Source organism: Rattus rattus, chromosome 8 (assembly GCF_011064425.1).
Source record: "Rattus rattus isolate New Zealand chromosome 8, Rrattus_CSIRO_v1, whole genome shotgun sequence".
NCBI classification, from domain to species: Eukaryota; Metazoa; Chordata; class Mammalia; order Rodentia; family Muridae; genus Rattus; species Rattus rattus.
Window position 1 is genome coordinate 48763038 of NC_046161.1, and position 21110 is coordinate 48784147.

Here is a 21110-nt window from a genome sequence, read left to right on the forward strand (position 1 = left end):
CATTTACTTTCCCACAGCTTTAAAAACAGCTCCTCCCATCCTTCCCCACATCCTTTCCTCCACCCTTAGTCTTCCTCTCCTTCCCATTTCCCTTCTTCCTTTTTCCTCTTCTAGTTCCTCCCCCATTCTTTGTTTCCCTCCATCCAAGGTTAATGCTGAGGATTGAACCCAGGACACCATGAATGCTAGCCAAAAACTTTACCACACCTTCAGCCCTCTTTTTGTTATTGGTGGTGATGGACTTGTGTGCCAGAGGTTAACAAAGTGTCTTCCACAATCACTCTCCATTTGATTCTTTGAGACAATGTATCATTTGAAGCTGGAAGTTTGCTAATTACACTATCTGGCCCGCAAGCCCAGGGATCCTCCTGTCTCTGCCTCCTTGTGCTAGATTTCTGGCTGCTGTCACCATGCCCAGCTTTTATGTGGGGGCTAGGAATCAAACCCCGGTCCTCGTGCTTGCACAGGTTACAGCCCAAGCCCTCTCCTCACTTTTGGAGATAGGGATGCACTAAGTTGTCCAGGTTGGCCTTGGTCATACTCTGTACAGAGTAGCAGGCAGGATTCTAGGCCACTTGAGTAGCTGGGATTACAGGCAATTGTCTGCTTGGTTGAACTGGGTGCTCCTCTCATTTTGTAAAGACAGAATGCAACGGCTCAGGGAGGGATGTAATTACTTGCCCAGAGTCACACAGCCAGTGAGAGGCAGGACTTCTCCAAGCAGAAGTTTCATGTGATAATGAAACAAAGGTTTGAACGGCAACTGTTTTGTAAGCCAACAAATTTCATTGGAAATGCTCCAAATCTTCCCCTGCCAAGTATCAGTGCTGCTGTGCTGGGCTCTGGGGGACTAGCTAGTTCCTCTCTGTCCCTTCTTGCTGCTCTGATCTTTGTGGCTTCAGTGAATTTCCATTTTCTTGGGGAGCGGTGGTCTCTGCTTCATCAATGGCCAATGGCTGTTCTTGCTCTTTTCATCTCCTCCAGGCAACTGCTCCCCAAAGTCTCTCCTTGGCCCTCTCTTCCTCACTCCACACTTTCTCTGGGCCAACCACTCAAACCTGTCTGTCCGGCTCAGCCCTCTCTGTGAGGGGGCACACCCAGCTCCCATAGTCACTGCTCCTCCCAGAATGTAACCCTTGCTCCCAGATCCCATCAGCTGAGAAGCAATGTACTCTCCCAGGTATCCAGGGATCTGCTGTGATCCCCAGTCTTTCTGCGAGCTCGCCAGGCTCTCTTGCCTTTGTCTAACACAACTCCTCTCCTCCCACCTCCACTCAAGGTACTTCCAGCTCCTTGGTGTCTGACCTTTGACCCTCCTCTATGAAGTCCTTCCTGTCCCCCTTCCCAATCAGATGTGGCTCTTCCTTGTGAGAAGACTCTATGGAGAACCCAGGCTAGATTCCCTGGGCAAAAGCTGCTACCACACTTGCTTTGATTTTCATTCTGCCCCAGTCAAAAAGGATCTAGTCCCAGGAGTGGGAACAAGGTCCATACTGTGCCTTCTGGTTGTACCAGTCACTTAAAAGTTTCCCCATCTGGAAAAGATAGTAGTGGAATGGCTCCACACTCCCCAGATGCACTCATTTAAGTACCACCAGGCTCCCTTTACACTTACAAGCCAGTACTATGCATGTTTATTGACTCTAAGGAAACAACATTGTTCATCGAGACCGGAAAACCAATGTCATCTGCAATACAGATTTGGGGGAGGGATGGCAACCATGTAGACAAACACATAACTGATGTGCATGCAGCCTCAAATCCTCATAAGTAAAATTCTAGAGAACAAAAATCAGGTCATCAAAAGTCTTTGTCAAAGATAGATGGGAAGGCAGAAGGGTCAGAGTGTTCGATGTCATTCTTGGCACCACGTCTCAAAAGACAAACAAAAACAAGAGAAACCCAAGCTAGCACTTATAGAAGTGTTGAGGACAGATTTTGGTCAGTAATAAATTTTGCCAAGAGTCTGAATGAACAGATTTCAACTTCTATGTGTGGAAAAGGACCTAGACTTCTACAGAAAGGATGAGGGTACAGGGAGAGGGACAAGAAGGACTTCTACAGGGTCATCGGGAAGTAAGAAAATTTAAGAGTGGTTGGTGTAAACAAGACTGGCTACTGTGTGCACAGAGCGCCGGCAGTGATCAGTCAAGATTCCACCTTCTAAAGGGGACTTGGAGCCAAGGCCCTAATCTCAGATGTGGGCTAGGACAGTCAGTCCTTGGGCAACCTTGGATTTTTCAGGCAGGGATTTTAAGGGAGGTGGAGGTCATCTTAGAGACACAGTCTTTACAGATCTAGGCTGGAAAATGCTCAGAGGAAACAGTAGAGAGGTTGGTAAAAGGCAATTTTGTATCTGTGTTTAGCTAAGATGTAAAGATTAAAAAAAAAAAATCCAAGCCTTTAACCATAGCACTTGGGAGTCCAAGACAAGTGCATCTCTGTGAGGTGGAAGGCTACATAGTGAGTTCTAGGACAGTCAAGAATATAGAATGAAACCTTGCCCAAAGAAAGAAAACCCATCAGTCAGAAATAATATGCTGGGTAGCACACAGCAGTGCACACCTGTAACCCCAACATTTGGAAGGTTAAGAACACAGGTTTGAGGCCAGTCAGCTATAAACTGAGAACTCTGTTTCTAGGTTCTAACCACACCTAAGCCACCTTTCACCCATGCCTCTCCTACCAATGCCACTGGGCCAGAACTGAATCTGGGTAAAACTGTGAAGCTGCACTGTGTCCTCAGTTCTAGCGCCAACACTAGGCCCACTTGACAGGGTGCCTGCACTTTCTCTCTCTGGAAGCTCAGCCGTAACTGGGATGTAGCCTGGAGTTTTAGGTGAGCTGTGTGTCATGCTTCATGTTTTTAACCCCAGCATTTGGGAGCCTGGGACAGGAGGATCCTGAATTTAAGGGCAGTCAAAGCTATGTTGCAAGGTCTTACAACATCAGTAACAAAAAAGAAAAAAAAAGGAAAGAAAAAAATGTTTCTAAGTGATCCCCATGAGCGAGCCAGGTTGTCAGGAGGCTTTCTAGCTGTCATCCTCTTTGATCCTTACAGATGTCCTGTGAGAACGACGGGCACTTGAGCATGTCCCAGTATTGGAGAAATAAGCCCAGGGGCAAAGGTTCATGTAGGTGAGAAGATATGGGACCTCCAGTTCTGAATCTGCCCCAAAGTGATTGCTCTACCAGGAGGAACAAGATCCAGAAGTGAATGACCATGTTCCCCGGAAAAGAAGCTAGTGGCTTGGTTTAATTTCTCATGGGTATTAAGTCGTTTGTATCCCTATTGCACACATAAAAGAGGAGCTTTAGCCACCCGATCAAAACCCACGTCAGGGAACCCCAGGGAGCTAGGCAGGGTGGCTTCCTCTCCTGGATAAACTGTTGCCTAAATAGGCCAGAAGGGTCTGCAGTATTCTGATAGCGCTGCAGCAGCCAGTCCACGCCCACATTTTTTCAGTAGTCTTAATCGTGGCAGCCGTTGAAAGCAGCCTAGAGAAGTAGAAGATTGGACCGCCTGGTTTTGTTCGCTTCAGCACCCGTTAGAGCTGCAATATTGGACTGATGGCTCTGCCTTGGTCCATTTGTGCACTGACATGTGCGTTGGGGGATTCCCACTCCCAAGAAAAAGAGAGATCACTGCCCATCCTTGAAAGACTTAGGAAGATGTCACTGTTCACATATGACAGACGTCATCACTGCTCACAGCTGGGAGACGTCACCCCTCACCCTTGGGGTACTTATGAGGTTTCCAGCTGTGGGCAGTAGAGAGGCCGGCGTCCAAACTAAGGCCACCTGAAGGCCGCCGTTCACATCTTCAAAGGCTACGGGGGTCACCCAGCCTTCAAGATGCCTAGGGGGAACCAGCAACCACAGGATCTCGACACCACCGCAGAAGGCAGCCATCCACTCCAACACCCTCAAAAATGCAACAATCCGAGGCAGACCCCAGAGCACACCCCCGCAGTGACCGAACAGAAGGCGGCCACACCCCGAGGCAGAGGCCGGGTGGGGCCAGCACGCACGCTGCCCTTCCAGTCCAAGCTCTCCTCCGCCCAGGGTTCGCGCGCACGAGGCCCTCCTGCAAGCCAGCGGATCTCAGAGCGGCCTAACCCCGGGGACCCACGCAAGGGCAAGGGACCAGCTTCAGGGCGGCGTGACAGCCGGCAGCGGCCAACCTCCACCACGAAGCCCGAATCCTCCACGCCGAAACCCCCCGCCACCGACCATCCCAACATGGCCCGTGGCGGTAATCAGAACTGGAGCTCCGGGGAGTCGGACGGCCAGCCAGAGGAGCAGACTGCCGAGGAGAACGGGTGAGCGCGCGCGCCCGGCCGGCCTGAGAACCGAGCCCGGGAGCCGCCGGAACCTCCGCGAACGTTCTGGGCCTTTGTGGCGTCACGCCTCCTGGCGGAACCTTCCGCCGGCGCCGAATAAAAGCCCGCGGCGGAGGTGCCGGCGGCTCAAGTGCGGCGGTGCCGGGTGCACAAGTGGGTCCCGGGCGCACGCTCGGGACGGAACCCCGGGAAGCGGCCGCGACCGAGACCGTGACGCTCAGGCCGGCGGCGGGGGCGCGGGCCGGAGGCCCGGGGGGCGTCGGGGACGCGCTGACCCGCCTCGCCCGCCCCACCCCGCAGAGACAAGATGGTGAAGGAGACCCAGTACTATGACATCCTGGGGGTGAAGCCCAGCGCGTCCCCGGAGGAGATCAAGAAGGCCTATCGGAAGCTGGCGCTCAAGTACCACCCAGACAAGAACCCGGATGAGGGCGAAAAGGTGCGGGGCCCCTCGGGGCGTCGGGGTCACGGGAGGACCCGGGCTGTGAATTATTGAAGGCGGCGCAGAGGCTCTCTCCAGGCGCCGCGCCAGCCCGAGGGAGGCCGCGGGGCGCAGTCAGTCGGGGGCGCCTAGCAAGGCTAGGTGCAGGGCGCCAGCCGGAGAGCCATCCGTGCCTCCTCCGTTCACTCTACAAGTGTTTCTGGAGCCCCTGCCTCCCGGCTGTGAGGACCCTGACGGTGCTCCGGGACTGACCTATGGGAGCCCAGCTCTCAGAGGTGATTCCTATGGGAGAGGACGCCGGCAAACCAGAAACCTTGGCACCGGTGAACAGAAGCTATGTGCTTGGTGGGCACTCCCGGCAGCGAAATATTGTGTTTATGTTCCGCGTGTTGCATAAGCCCTAGGGATGAGTTCCTGTGATGAGACAAACCCAGTGTCTCTCGAGAGGGACTGAGTGGATTTGATCTGTAAGGCCACCTCCTGCCTGATACAGTTTTCAGACACGGAATCGTCATTTTTTTTGTTGTCCTTATTAATCAGGGATGCAGAAGTCTGTAACCTGACACAGCTGTTTATAGTGAGAACTCCAGGTTTCCTGTGACAAATGACCCACAGATGACCATAAGCACAGACAGATAATAGGCTGAAGTGCTCTGCATATTGGTGTCCTAATTTAAACCATTTCCATCCTGTTTACAGAAATAAGACATTCTAAATTTTGTTCCCAAAGAGGACATGACCCACCTGAATAGGCGACTCAAAGTGCCAGCCATTGCAAGGAGAGCTGGCTAGCTCTCCTGTTTCTTTTCTTTCTTCACTTCTTGCCGTTTAAAAAAAAAAAAAACCAACCAACCAACCAACCAAATAAACAAACAAAAAAACCGACTTTGGCTGTCTTGGGAACCAGTGCCGCGGTTGGAGCTCATAGCTCGGTCACACCTGGACCACTTTTGGGGCCACTGTTCATCCTGCCTAGCATTTAGACCTGTGGAAATGACACTTGGATCAAAATCCCTGTCTGCATTAGTAACTCCAAGCTGGGGCAGTCGAGCTCCTGAGCGAAGGTTGGCTGGTGGCGGCAATGATAGAATATTTATATTTAGCCTCATGTGCCGAATGTGGCTGTCACAAGTTTAAAATGCCTCCCTGTAAGACCATTATACCCATTTGTGTCCCTTCTTGTCTATATTTAGGTGGCTTACTGTAGCTTTTAAAGTCACCAGCTTCCTGCATTGTGTCGGGTGATTCACAGACCTGTTTCCTCCGTTCAGTTATCAGTAGCTGGCCTTCTTTTTTGATACTTTTGTGTGTATGGATGTTTTGCCTGGAAGTATCTTTGTGCACCACATGCCCGTCTGGTGCCCTTGGAGGCCAGGAGAAGGTGCTGAATCCTCTGGAACTGAAGTTACAGATGGTTGTTAACCGCTATATTGGTGCTAGGAATCGAACCTAGGTTCGGAAAGAGCAGCTATCTCCCCATCCCTCCATCTCTCCACCCTGCAGACAATTCTTTAAGGAGAGCCTCGAGGTTTCCGAGTTGCCTTCTGTTTTGTTTCAGCAGGCAACTTGGGGAGAAGCCTTCCATTCTGGTCTCAGGTCACATCGAAGTCACCAAGAGGCATCCCTGCTGTTTGCTTCCCATCTGAAATTGAGAGTGCTTTTGCTGTGGTCAAGCTTTAAGAGCAAATTATATTTGCCGTTTTTGCATAGTGCGTGGCTTTCAACACCTACTCACCTGCCCAGGCAGGTTGTTTGCCCTTGGTTTAAACTAATATTTATTTATAGCCAGGTAACCAAGGTAGTATCACATAAATAATTCTTTTACAAAGTAAGATGTGGTAGGTAGGTTTCTCTTTTCTTTACTGGGAGGAGGGCAGTGTGTACCCACTGTCAGAAATACACTTCCCTCTCTACTTTTCATGAAGGGGTGACCCATTTTCTTTAGTTCTTTACTAAGTCATCTGGCAGAGGTCACTCCTGACCACAGGCTGGCCAGCTAGCCTTCAACCTTATCTTACTGTTATGACCCTTAGTGGTCTGTCTGATGCCAGTTCCACTTAAGGGCATGGGTGAATCTAACTGTGCCATATAGATGCTAAAATGTTTGTTGACTGGGTGAGGAATGAGGTCAGAAAAAACAGACTTTAATTCTGTGTGTAAGCAGGAGAACTCTCACGGTGGGAGGGAAGGCACAGTGAAGAGGGACTGGGGAGAAATGTGGATTGCAAACCTGAGGGGATGAGGAGACAGGGACACAGTTTGTGGAAACTGCTACAGAATTCCCCAGAGAGCTATCATTCATTCATTCACACACCATGTAGCTTCTCTTCTGGTCCTTGCATGCACTGGGCTTTTCCAGGTTTTTTTGTGAGAATTTGTATGTAGTTTTGGACTACTGTTTGTGCTACAGGTGGGACTTTGTGTTTATTTTTTTCCACCTAAGTTTGTCATGTATTATTAATGTCTCCAAACCTAGATTGAGTGAGTCCTTTCCACCAAGTCCTAGGACAGCTGAGAAGCCGGCAGAGTGTTGGTCTTTGTTTTCTGCTCTGTTGTCCTGTGTTGCTAAGCAGTGGGCAGCCTGTGTTTGTTGTCAGCCATTCTGCCCTACATGAAGTCTATGCTTGTTGTAGCTGCAGTTGGTTTTCTGCAAGACACGGGATGGCAGGTCAGCAAGAATAGTCCCTTTCAGAGGTGATGATAGCAGATCACTTACCCAGATGCATTTGGTCTTTTGGCAGTTTCATTATAGATTTTGGTTTTAGTAACATGTCCAAGATAAAAATCTGAACAGTAACAACGCAGAAAGTTTCAGAATGTGGGCCGGGGGTATAGCTCAGCTGGTGTAGTTCTTACCTGGCATGCACAGTGCCCTGGGTTTGATCCCCAGTGCCATGGAAGCCAGGTGCATGTGCATGCCTGCAATTGTAGCACTTGGGAGACAAAAGCAAGTGGATCTGAAGTTCAAGGCTATTTTGAAATTCATGGGCCATCTGGGATTCTTGGGACTCTGTCTCAAAGAAAAGGACTGAATTTTCAGAATACAGAGGAAAAGCCATCTCTCCGGGCCCTCACCCACCCTCCCACCCTCCCTCCATCCCTCCCTTCCTTTTGTTTTTGTTTTTGCTTTGTTAACAAAGTATCTAGGAGTCCAGGTGGACTTCAGGGCAACATCTTCCTTAGCTTCCTAGAGTGCAGAGATTACGGGAGTGAGCTATATACCTGGAATGTTTTCCCTTCTTCTTAGTACTTTATCATAAGTACATTTCCAGGTTGCTATGTGGTTCTCAGCCATTTCTCAGCTGGAGTCTTTCCATAAAAGGTCTGTGGCAAAAATCATAGAACCCTAATCCCAACAGGGAGGAAAGAAGGTCTTCTAACAGGTTCGCAGAAGTAGGAGAACCTGTTACAAGCATTTGGAGCCCCTGTCCCATCAGGTCTGGCCTATAATTGAATCACCCAAGTGACAAGGAAGGTTTTTGGTTTTTTTTCTGTTCTTCAGTTCATCTGTTCATCTGTTAAACCCAAGCTTCTTTGGGGCATCCAGGGTGTTTGGTGGGTGTTTTAGTGGATCCTCCTGAGCATACTTTCCTTCAAAGACTCCAGAAGCTCCAGGTAGCAGCCCAGCCTACTTACTTTCTGGCCTGCCAAACTATGTATTTAATCCCCATGCCTCCGGTTGGTGGTGTGTTTCGATGTTTTTGTTTTACTGGAGAAAGCAATGGTAATGTGTGCTCCTCACTTCCTTGAACAGTGTACTATGGGAGTTAACCCAGAATATAAGCTGCTGGGTATGAATGCTGATGGCTTTGTGTGTGCTGGAGGGTAGGTACGGGCGTGCCATGGTATCTCTGTGGAACTGAGACAGCTCTTGGAATTAATACTTGCCTCCTACCTTGTTTTTGAAGCCGGGCATCTTTTGTTTCTGTTACTGTGCTGTGTGTACTCTAGGCTAGCTGGCCCTAGAGCTTCCAGGCAACCCCTCTTGTCTCTCTTCCTCCATTGTAGGATTATAAAAACTCATATACCACATAAGCTTTTTTCCTGTGTTCTGGGGATCTGAACTTGGGTCAGTATGGCAGGAACTTGTACCTTGTGAGTCATCTTCCCCACTCCATGAAGGGTTTTTAATACTCACTCTCAGGGGCTGCAGAGATGCCTCAGAGGCTAAGAGCACTTACTGTTCTTACAGAGGATGAAGGCTCAGTTCCTGGCACCCATGTCAGGCAGTTCACGCCCTGTAACTCCAGTACCAGGGATCCGTATGACCTCTTCTGGCCTCCATGGTGCCTACATGCATATGCGTGTATATAGACGTACATAGACATACATAAAAGGCTTAATTAAAACTTTTTAATCCTGTTTTTTTGTTTGATTTTTTTTTGGCTGATGTTGATTTGTTGCTCCTGGTCCTGGTCAGGGGTCTGTGGAACATGGGGTGACTTACTAACGTCTCTGTCGGCTTCTTCATCTGTGCTTTTGTGGCATTTATTTTCCCCTGTAGGGTCTAAGAAGTCATGAAAGATACTTTGTACTTATGTCCTACCAAGGAGTGATTAGCCTTCAGAGGGCCAAGAGCCAGCCTCATTTATTCTTATCTAAACTTCAGAGCTGTCCATTTGACAGACAGTTGCCAAGTATTGTCCGAATGGCACACACAGTTGTAGGCTCAGACACCTTGGTGTCCCAGGCTGGCCGCCCATCTTCCTGGGGCAATAGTGTGACTCATAGTGCAGCATGGCAGAGGAATGCCCTTGGAAGGGGCTGGGAGACCAGTGGGTGGGCTTGCAGTTTGAAAGCTGGGACATGAGGGCTTTAGGCTCCCTGGGAAAGGAGGCTTTGAGCAGAGGCTTGAAGACCTGTGCTTGTTGTAGGGACATGTAGCAGTGTTCAGAGAGAGCAAGGAGGCTGTGGACCAGAGCTGAACTGAAATCAGGAATTTAGAAGATGGAGGCAGGAGGATTGTTGTGAGTTTGAGGTCAACCTGGGTGACATAGTGAGCTCTAGGCACGACTATGCTACAAAGTGAGACCTTTCCAAAACACAAATACTGGGGCCAAAGAGAAGAGGAGGGCAGAGTTGGTTGTAGGTAACAGCAAGAATGGTGGCTTGGGAGGTTCACAGTTCACAGGCTTGGGCAGAACAGACTCAAAAAGCGGGAGTGAGGTTACTGGATAGCACAAGAGAGCAAAGGACAAAATGACAGGTTTTAGTGTTTTATTTAGTTGTCTTATTTTAGATAGGTCCATATACTTAAAAGTGTGCTGAGAACAGCCTCCTCCTGGCCTCAACAATTTAAGATAAGTTGTCACATAGTACACCTGTTGCTAGAACTTTTGTAAGGAATGTTCAGTAAAATACTGTAGCATGTTCTCCCCAGGAACAAGGACATCCTTAAAGATATCCCCTTGTATGACTTTCAATTGGAAACATAGTTGACGTTTCCAGTTTTGTTCCAGTACCAGTCTTTATAACCATTTTTACCTGTGTGTAATCACTCAGAGGGCGAGCCTCCATGCTAACTCCTGTTTAGACTTACAGAATGCCCCTCTCAGTTTGGGTTTGCTAGTTCCTTTCTTACAATTAGATTCTGATGGTAAAGGTTTGGAAGGCATTCCACACGTGGGGTATGGTGTCTGTCAGAGTTCCAGAGATAGAGATGGAGAGTAAGCACCACCAGGATTTTGTTGACAGGTGAGACTGGCATTGTCGTGACTGAGATTGGGAAGATGCTAGGATAGGCAGAGCTGGGAGATCAGTACAGCTACACACAGTAGAATCTGGCATGCCAGCAAGTGCTCACGGGTGGCCGAGGTTGGATTTCACACTTGTAATCTATTAAGTGATTCCTGTAGCTGGAAACCATGGTAGCATGTTGAGCCCTAGGCTGCTTGGAGATGAAGCCTTGGGGGTCTCCTTCTCCTGCTGGACTCCATGTCTTCTGGCTGGTGCTGCCAAGTGGTGATGAGCTTTCTCTCCTCCCTACTTTCCAGCCCAGTTCTTGAAATATCCCCATAGCAAAGTTCCATATAATGTTTGTCCTTTGGCAGCAAATATATAGACAACATCGTAACAGCTGGTGGGAGTGGCTTGGGATTGGGAGGTAGGCTTGCTTATGGGAAAACATCGCAAACCTCTCTGGGACTCATTTTTAATCTCTCTCTCTCTCTCTCTTTCTCTCCAAAGTTTAAACTTATATCCCAGGCATATGAAGTACTTTCAGATCCAAAGAAAAGAGACATCTATGACCAAGGTGGAGAACAGGCAATTAAAGAAGGGGGATCGGGTAGCCCCAGCTTCTCTTCACCCATGGATATCTTTGACATGTTTTTTGGTGGTGGAGGGCGGATGACTAGAGAGAGAAGAGGTAAATGCTTTTAATTAATTTTTTTATTCGTGTGTGTGTGTAGGTGTGTGTAGGTGTGTGTGGGTGTGTATAGGTGTGTAGGTCAGAAGACAGTGTGCAAGAGTTGGTTCTCTCTTCAGTTGTGTAGATTCTATAGATTGAACTCAGGTCGGTCGTCAGGCAGTAAATGCCCTTACCCTGGGAGCCATCTTTCCAGCCTCTAAATGCTTGTAAAGAAAGGTAAACTAGGTTTGTAGTGTCTATGTTGCAGGAATCAAGATGGAGCATACTTGTAACGAGTGTGGCTATTGGGGATTGTGAAATAGTTTTGAATCTTATCAGTGTCCAGGCTGCTGGATTCTCTTGCATATTTAATTACCTGACACCTTTCCAATGCCCCGATTAAAAAGGAGCAGATGGGATTATAGATAAAGGAACACATGTAGCACCCAGGAGAGCAGAACAGGAGAATTACTGAGTTCTAGGCCCGCCTGAGCCGACAGTGATGCCCAGTCCCTAAAGAAACAAAAGAGCAAGGTCACATTCATCCCGTCATAAGGCCAGGCGCTGGTGTCCGAAGGGACACAACTGACACTTCAGTGCTTAGTGAATCTATCCAGAGTGCCCCTCCTCCCTCCCCTCTTTCCCATCCACCCATCTCTTGGGCCCCAATCTGGGCCAGGCCTGCAGGCTCTCTCATTATTCTGGTCAGGACACTGCCATGTTCAGGGTGGCCTCATCCCCAGCCGACATCAGATGTTCTGAGAAACAGAGTTGACCTCTGCTTTAAAATGAACGGCCTTCTCAGACTCCATTCTGGTCAGCAGCTTCAATCCTAGGAGATAAACGACACCCCCAGCAAACACACACACACTACCTGTGCGTGTTCCTGTGCCCTTTACCCTCTTCCTGCTCCCAGCTCCTATTTTGAGTCCTGGTTTAATGTGTCCTAAGCTGTCTCCACATTCCTTGTGTAGCTGAGGGGTGATCTTGAACTCTTCCTGCTTCTACCTCCCAGAGCTTCATGCTAGGGAATGCACCCTGCCACGGAGCTCCGCCCCTCTGTCCGGCCTCATTTCTTTACTCCCCACCTCCTGCTGGCTGGCTGCTGTGTGACTGAATTGTCTGTCTCTGCTGATGGCCCCGCCCCTGCCAGCTTACCGCAGATAATCCACTTTGGATCCTAAAACCATACACACAGCCAAGCTTAACTGCACTGCTAGATTGGAGAGGTACACTCATTAGTTTTACGAAGTGTGTCTTTGGTCAGTGGGAGCCCCTGGATAGATGTATTTGTCCTCATATTATAATTGGCTTTGAGCTTTAAAAAGCATGGCTGTCAATTCTATGCACACAGTGTTCTGAAAATGGCAGTGCTTGTAAGAGAAAAGTCCCTCCCCACTCCTGGTGTACTGCCTGCTCACACGCTCGGAGGTGTGAACATGATTAAAACTTTGTGTCTCCTCTTGCCTGGCGCTCTAGCTATCCTGAAATGAGAAGCTTCACACCCTTAATTAAGTCATCTCTCCAAGGTGACAACCAAAGCCCAGGACACCTTGTCTCAGTGACCGATAGAACACAGGCTCAGGCAACAGGGAAGTGTTGGGGTGTTGGTCCCCAGGAATAGGAGTGGTACCCGTGCATCCTGAAGGCCATGTCTTCCCCTCCGTCCTGAATGCAGATTAGAGCTTTGGTCAGAGAAAAACACTCCTCCCTGGAGGATGTAGGCTTACTCTACAGAAGAGCTTATTAAGTAAAAGGCTCGGTGCCCACGCAAGAGTTCCAGTGAAGCAGCTGGAGGCTGTCATCCTTCATCGCTGAGGAAGGGGTTGTGTCCTCAGAGAATGAAAATGGACAGTCTTTTTGTTGACTTCTCTAAATGACTGGATAACCAGCTCATAGGTAGACAAAAGTTAGCTTTCCATCTTGGTAGGGACCAATAGGATAGGTTGGTTTAATGATGCATTACTTCCTGTGGGGTGGGGTGGGGCGGGGCGGGGCAGGGCGGGGCAGGGCAGACCAGACTCTGACCCAGCTCTAGTGTCCTGGCTTCCAGAAGAGCCTTGGGGTACAGTGTAAGGCAGTGGTCTGGTCTGGCAGTCCCACTAACTGGCTCTTTGTCCCCCGGCAGGCAAGAATGTTGTACACCAGCTGTCAGTAACTCTGGAAGACTTATATAATGGAATCACTAAGAAACTGGCCCTCCAGAAAAATATAATTTGTGAGAAATGTGAAGGTAAAAGCAAATGGCGGAATGCCTCTCACAGCTCAGACCCTCATTTCCGAGAAAAATAACGGATCTTGTCCAGTGTGGGAGTCGAGCAGGGTTTGTAAGCGGGAAGCCCTGAAGCCCTATCTGCTTGTCTAAATGTTTTTATGCGTCAGTGTGTTGGCATCCATTCTTAAAGTTTCAGATCTGGACAGTTCTCCTAATGTAGGGGTTGGCAGCGTTTTCCTGTCGAGCGAGACAGCAGACATCTTTGTTCTGCCATCACAGGGCATGTGTGAAGGGCCAGTGTCCCCGTAAACCCTCGTTTAAGATTTGGATTTTCAAGAGAAGTAAAATCTGGTGACCCTAAGACCCATGTTGTCACACAGAGAACTGCCTGATCTGTATGGTGGCCTGCAGTGACGAGGCTTATGTCCTGTAGCTCCCTACAGTCCCAGGCTGCTGTGCACCCCAGAGATTAGATGTTAGCATCTAGATGGGATCTGCTTGGCTGTTCTCTTCCAAACACCGCCACATTGTTTGAATAAGTACAGCATGCTGAGCCCAGTGCCCAGTGGGACAGGCGGCTCCCTGCTGAAAGGGACACCTCTCTCTGCTTGTCTCCCACCTCCACAGGCATTGGTGGGAAGAAGGGATCCGCGGAGAAGTGCCCTCTGTGCAAGGGGCGGGGGATGCAGATCCATATCCAGCAGATCGGGCCGGGCATGGTGCAGCAGATCCAGACTGTGTGCATCGAGTGCAAGGGCCAGGGGGAGCGCATCAACCCCAAGGACCGCTGCGAGGACTGCAGCGGCGCCAAGGTTACCCGAGAGAAGAAGATTATCGAGGTACACGTGGATAAAGGTGAGGCGAGCACTAACGCGGGAGGGGCCCACTCTGCTAACGTGGTACCCGGGGTTAGGTGTCGGGATGAGGCTCTGTGTGACAGCTTGTTCACAGGTGAAGGCTGCTGGAAGTCCCTTTTCAGGTCACCTTCCCATGACCTGGCCTGAGGAAGGACCAATGAAGTCACAGACAAACTCTTGACCCTGGAGTCTGTTCAGCTGCCCTTACCCGTCCTTTAGGGATCCTCTGAAGTATTTTTCAATGGCTTTTATTGCCCATTGGCTGCCTGAGCTTTTAAAGGTTTTTGGACCTGTATGCTGCCCCCGCCCCCTTCTCCTCCTCCCCTGTGCTGCTCCATATTCTCCCAGATGCAGTGCCTTCCCTTGCTGTTTTGTCTGGTCATCTTAAGACCTATTTCTGTCCCTTCCGTTTTTCCAAAAATCCCGATTCTTTGACTTTCTGATCCAACAAATATGTCGTAGCCTGGATGGGACCAAAGCCCAAACCGCCAGCTGGTAAAAGACTTCTTAGATAATGCCTTGTGTCGTAAACCAGCATCCTGAAAAGACTAGGCACTTCCACAGGTCTCCCCTTCAAGCTGTAAAGACATGGCCCATGTGTACCGGGTGGTGGGTGGTGGCTTCACCGTGTGTGTCCTTAATGTAGCACCGGAGCACTGGGGGCTGAGGAGTGTCATGTGATCGGATGTGGATCTTACTGCCTTCTCCCTCATGGCCGTTGATCCAGGGCCTGTGTTGGAATTCAAGCTTTGCTTGGTAATCATCCCAGTTACTCCAACAACACTGCCCATGGGAGGCTGGGAAAGTTAATGAGTTAAGGACACCCTACCCCCACCCCCCAATTTCTGTCCCTTCAGAATCTGTGAGCTCTGGCTGTGAGAAGCGGCTAATCAGAAGGGTGATGTTCCCTAGGTATGAAGGATGGGCAAAAGATACTGTTTCATGGAGAAGGAGATCAGGAGCCTGAGCTGGAACCTGGTGATGTCATAATTGTGCTTGATCAGAAGGATCATAGTGTCTTTCAGAGACGAGGCCATGATTTGATCATGAAAATGAAAATTCAGCTCTCTGAAGCTCTTTGTGGCTTCAAGAAGACAATAAAAACGCTGGATGATCGAGTCCTCATCATTTCATCTAAGTCAGGTAAGCACCGCTTCCGTGTTCCGCGTGTCCGGTAACGGATCGTGCACAGTGGCTTTCATGGTGCCAACTGACACTCTGAATAATGACATCCTCTTACTCTTTGAAAGATACACTTTATCTTTAATTATGCTTATGTGCATGTGTGCTTGTGTGGGTGTGTGCACTTGTGTACATGTACCCGCGGAGGCAGGGGCTCTTCCTGCAGCTGGGAGTCACCTGACATGGGTGCTGGGACGTGACCTCTGGTCCTGAGCTGCAGTACCTGTTCCTAATTGCCAAACCATCTCTTCAGCCCTAGACAATTTTTTTTTTTTTTTTTTTTTTTTTTTTACAGTTTCTTGTGCTGTGTGTGTGGGGAGTGAGAGGACAACTTTGGAGTCTGTTCTGTTCTCTGCTATCTTAGGCTCTAGAGATAACGCTTAGGTCGGGTATCAGGTCTGCACAGCAACAGCCTTCACTTACCCTGTCAAGCCATTATGTCTGCTTATGAGATTACCACCCGTGACTAGAGGATGTGATGAGTTTCTCTAATACTCTCCCAGGGCAGGAAGAGGACTCTCAAGTCAGTCTTTTGAGCCTGAAATTTTATCTGGAATCTTCTAGCTAATGTAAACGTTTGAGTAGTAGAACACAGCTGGCAACAGGCGAGTGGTATCTGTTTGTCTTTGTATGTGCCTCTGTGTTCCGAGCGGTTACCTGAAAACATGTTGAAATAGGATTTTCCTGAGGGGGGACACTAGCTGAGAGCGTATCTTGAGGCTTCCACAGGAACTGACCATACACCCCCATAGGAGCTGCCGCTGGGTCCCAGGCTCAGCACCGACACAGTCACCAGGTCCTCCGCCTCCAGGAAGGCTGATGGTTACACAAGTTGTGGGTCCATCCTGGCTCTAGAGCACCTGTCTAGAAGGAACTGAGGCAGAGGCTGGGCTAGCAACTCAGGCAGCTGTGCACAGCCAAGATGTCTGCATGGTGTGGAAGAAGTTAAGCAATCTAAGTGTCCTGGGGCTTCGACGCAGGCAGGGTTTACCAATGACGAGGGTCTGTGGGTGGGTAACTGGCTGAAGCCTGCGGCACAGGCCTTGGGAACTGAAGTCCTGTGGTCAGGGAGAACCTGTGTCTGTGGCCAACCTCCAGGACCTCTCCTGCCTCTGCCCATTTCCCCTTCCTGGCTACTCTTCTCGTCCAGTCCTGTCTGGCACCCTTCTCTGATTCCTTCCATCTCTCCTTTGCTGGAGATGATAGCAGAGGAGACTGCATTTCTTTTTTTTTCTTTTTCCCCAGAGCTGGGGACTGAACCCAGGGCCTTGCGCTTGCTAGGCAAGTGCTCTACCACTGAGCTAAATCCCCAACCCCTGAGACTGCATTTCTAAATGATCAGTTTATGGTGATTTTAATATCTGAGTTTCAAATTCACAGCTGTGCATTATTGCTGTACGCACATAGTCCCAGCACTCGGTAGGCTGAATCCAGGGATTTGCAAGATTGGAGCTACCCTGGTCCATAAAGCAAGATGCTATTTCAGGTGTGTGGGGGAGAGGTAGACTGTTTGCTTAGCACTGAGTTGTGAGTTCAGTCCATAGCACCACATGAACCACGTATGCTGGTGCGGGCCTGTAATCTCAGCATGAGGAGCTTCAACAAGTGGATCAGACTTACAAAAAGCTGTAAGAAAGAGACTCAGAAAAACATATTTCAAGCTTACAAAAAGTTGTAGAGATAAAAATATACAAGATCCACCAATACAAGCTTTCCTGCTAAGTTTTTTTTACCCCGTTTGTGGTACACTTGCACGTATACACGTGCTTACATATACCTAGTCAAGATCAGGTACATACATACATTTGATGCAGTCTGTGAAGTTCTAATGTCAGAGATGCCTTTCTTTAGGCTCCACTCCACAATCTCTCAGGTCCCCAGCCCCTCCTGTCACTTGCGGCATTAAGTTGAAGTATTAACCTCACACAAGGCTTCAGGTCACCTGTTAGGAACAGAACTGGGCCTGGTGATGTATCTCAGACCCCAAACCTTCTGATATCTCAGATTCTAGCCTTTCTGAACTCCAGGAGTGGCAGCATTTGTGTGACTTCTCTGGAAATGCCGTCCTTGGCTAAGGGTGGACGCTGAGGTCAGGTCATCCTGGCAGAATTCTCTGGGGCAGGGCCCTGTTGCAGGGGGAGCCCTTCTGCTTCCTTCCCTGACGCCAGGTTTGGGGAGTCTGGGAGTAAATGATAGAAGTGGGGCTCATGAGGAAGAAGCCCCAGAGGAAGGAAAAGAAATCCTTAGAAACCCACTCCTTGCTTGGGTGGGAGAAAGGGCAGGGCATCTAGAAAACCTGCTGAGATTTCTTCCTAGTATTTGGTGTGTGTGCACGTGTGGGCCTGTCTGTGCACACCCTTTCTTCCTATTGGTTTACCTTTCATTTTCTTTCCCTTTCCTTCATTGTTGAGCTACCTGCCTTGCCAGAACCACTTAACTCTTGAGGGATTGTGGGTGTTGAAAGCAGGGGGAGTTGGCAGAAGTGGGCAGGGCTTTTCTCTCTTCTCTTGTAGGCTTTTCCACTCTTGGCCTCTGGGTGCCCAATCCCAACTAGTCTGAGGTGGTTGGGCAGCTGGGCTGGGGGACAGCAGGAAGTGCACCTGATGACACAGACAGAAGGGCTATTTCCAGATAAGTCCATTAACACCACAAAAGCCCAGCAGCCTGGGCCTGTCAGCTAAGCAGTCATCCCAACACCCTGCATCCATCAGGAATGGCCCTGGAGAGTGCATTGGCTGCTGAATTTCTGAAACTCCTGATGGACTGGAAGTTTCCATATAGAGTGCTGTCCCTTGGGGAGGAACTACTGAGTCAGTCGTCTTCGGTTTCCTCTATCCTATCCACATCTTCCTGTTTTTCCTGTGGGCTGCAGACTGAACACAGGAGCTTGTGCATACTTGATAGCCTCTAGACCGGTGAGCTGCAAGCAGGCCAGCTTTGTCCATTTTCATGACTGAAGGGAGGATTTTCCAGATACTTTTTTGTCCCTAATCTCTTCCAAGCCTAGCAAGAGATAACCCTTTTAAGCCTCGAAGGAGTCTTAAGTGCCCCAGGTACTAATTTTCCAAGATGCCTTTAGAGATCTTGCCAATGTGGACAGAGCAGAGCGAGCGTGTGGTACGGGAATGTCCTAACCAGCTTAAGTAGAGCAAGTGCCACCTAGCAACCTGGGATGCCCAGCCTCTGGAAGTTGATGGGGATGGGAGGAGTAACTGGGAGACTCCTGTGAATCCCTTTCTAAGCTCTGCCTGCATCTGTGAGCAGCGGTCAACTTCTTTGTGCTAGGGACATCCATAATCACCAGAAGACATAGGCAGGTACTAGCCCCGTCGGAAACCCAGTGGAGAGTCCTAACTTTAAACCATCCTACATTATGGTGGAGGTCTCAGTGTGCTTGCTGCCTTCCTGATGTGGGCCAGAGTGTCCTGCCCCAGCCCTTGCCTAATGCCTAACGGGTAGCACTCCATCCTCTGCCCCTCACCACAAGGCCACTAGAGCCCACCCCAGCTCTTCTTAGAGGGAGGCTAACCGTCCTAGGCTCCCCTCATCTTCCTGTTTCATAAATGAACCTTCTTGTTTGTGACAGGTGAGGTGATAAAGCATGGAGACCTCAAGTGTGTCCGCAATGAGGGGATGCCCATCTACAAAGCCCCCCTGGAGAAGGGGATGCTTATCATACAGTTCTTAGTAAGTGCGCTCTACCCTCCTGAGACACAACCATCTGTCCACCATCCTTGTCAGAAAGGAAAGCCAAGAAACCCATCTCCTTTGTGCTCACCTCTGCAGGTAGTCTTCCCTGAAAAACAGTGGCTTTCTCTGGAGAAGCTTCCTCAGCTGGAGGCTCTGCTTCCCCCTCGGCAGAAGGTGAGGATCACAGATGATATGGATCAGGTGGAGCTGAAGGAGTTCAACCCCAACGAGCAGAGCTGGCGCCAGCACAGGGAGGCCTATGAGGAGGACGACGATGGGCCCCGCGCTGGCGTGCAGTGCCAGACGGCATGATGGTGCGGTGTGGCATGGCCTGGTTGGACTAGCACATGATGAATGTAAACTTGGCACAATGAAAATGGCATCGCTTTAATAGCCTCATGTTTGGGGTGTCCTGTGTATGTGTTCAGCAGTCTTCACCGCGAGTATCTTTTGGGTGTTGTCTCTCTTTAGTTGTAATTTAAGTTATAGCTTGATTCATATTTAAATGTTTTAAGTTCAATGCCCTCCTGTCTGAATATGGAATCTGCTCATTTGTACTTTCAGGACATATTTTGGAGATGCCAGTACCACACTAACTTTTTGTGCTTCTTAGTGGCTTTGCCATGGTTCGTTCCCACAGTAGGCCCAGAGAGCCAACACTTGGCCCCTAACAAAGGCCTAGAAGGTGGGTGTCTGGCCACCTTCTCTAATCTGTTCCCCTCCCCCTCCTCCCTTGGCAGAGTCACCGAGGGTATGAGCTCAGGTCTGCTAGTAACAGTTCTGAATCCAGACTCTGGAACTCTTAGGTAGTAAAAGCACATGTGGCTTGCAGTAGGCCTGGCATGCCTGGTTATACTGAGTAGGCTGGACTCACGCTGCAGTCAGTCTCGGGCCTACTGTTCTTTCCCCTTGACTGGTTAGAAAGGGGTTTGTTTGAACATCTCTCTTGGAAGTGTCTGAACTTCCCAAGCCTTGTGATGACAAGCCCATTTTAAATGATAAGCCAATAAAGCCATTTGCCTGTGACCCCGTACCTTGTTCTTTGTGGTCTTAATGATTATCTGTTGACGACCTTTGCAGTGTTGTCCCACCAAAGTGCTTTCCCTGGCCTCTGTGCAGCTGCAGAACCAACCAAAGGGGAGTGCTGGTGGCTTAGCTCCCAGCACAGCCAGCTTAATGTCTTAAAGGTGTGCAATGGCACAGACCCCTCAGTATTACCACCTTGTTCTCTAGACAACTCTTCCCTAAAGGCCCGTTCTTCTCACTGTACAGCCATACTGCAAAGGGCTTTCTGCTTGTGATGTGTGGTGAGAACTGACCCAACCAGGTTCTAGCTAGCTGGCATCAACATGACTATGATAGCTGCTTGGGACGGGTCCTAGTTACTATATTTCTGGCAAGTAGATTGCACTTTAAATGAAGGCTACCTCAGCCTCTAGCCTTTACTACTCCCTTCTTTTCTACAAATGAAGTTAAATACTCTGCTTCTTAAGCTGCCAGGGTAACCTGTCAGATCCACCGTTACTTGGTTTTTATGGTACCAGAGAGTTTGACACAGACCAGGACCCTCCCCTAGGGGAGTCAACGTGCAGATGAGACTCATGGCCAGTCGGGTAAGTCAGCTAGCAGACATTGCTGACTGGTCAAACAGCTTTCTCAAAGTGCAGTGCTCACTTTGAACACAGGCCATGGTAAGACTTAAAACTGCTTCCTCCAGTTAGTAAGCGGACCACAAGTCCAGGGTGGCGTTTCTGTGCTGTGACAAATCAATCACTGCTGGAGAGCTGTCAGCTTGTAGTGGGACAACTAGGTCAGCTCCTTGTTATGAATCTGCAGGGCGTTGCTTAACTTTCCCACCTGTACATTTTTCACTTTAAAATTAAAATTGAGCTGGTATGAGACAAATGGTTTTGTCTTTTCTTTTCTTGAGCACTTAACCGTGTTACATGCCAGACTATCTCACACTGGTTGACAGAAGTAATAAACTTTCTCCTGGGGAGCTTTGACTTGGGGCATGGGATGAACGCAGTGA

General features: G+C 49.3%; 1 protein-coding gene across 1 annotated transcript; it reads left to right on the forward strand.

Annotated features, from left to right (window-relative positions):
• The first annotated feature begins 3779 nt into the window (after positions 1–3779).
• Positions 3780–20979, forward strand: Dnaja4 (DnaJ heat shock protein family (Hsp40) member A4). The gene is made up of 8 exons (XM_032909386.1): positions 3780–4322; positions 4644–4782; positions 10972–11152; positions 13263–13367; positions 13977–14204; positions 15119–15349; positions 18975–19075; positions 19175–20979. Exons 1-8 carry the CDS (start codon positions 3856–3858, stop codon positions 19388–19390), a joined length of 1668 nt encoding a protein of 555 aa, XP_032765277.1. The 5' UTR covers positions 3780–3855; the 3' UTR covers positions 19391–20979.
• The last annotated feature ends 131 nt before the right edge of the window (positions 20980–21110 follow it).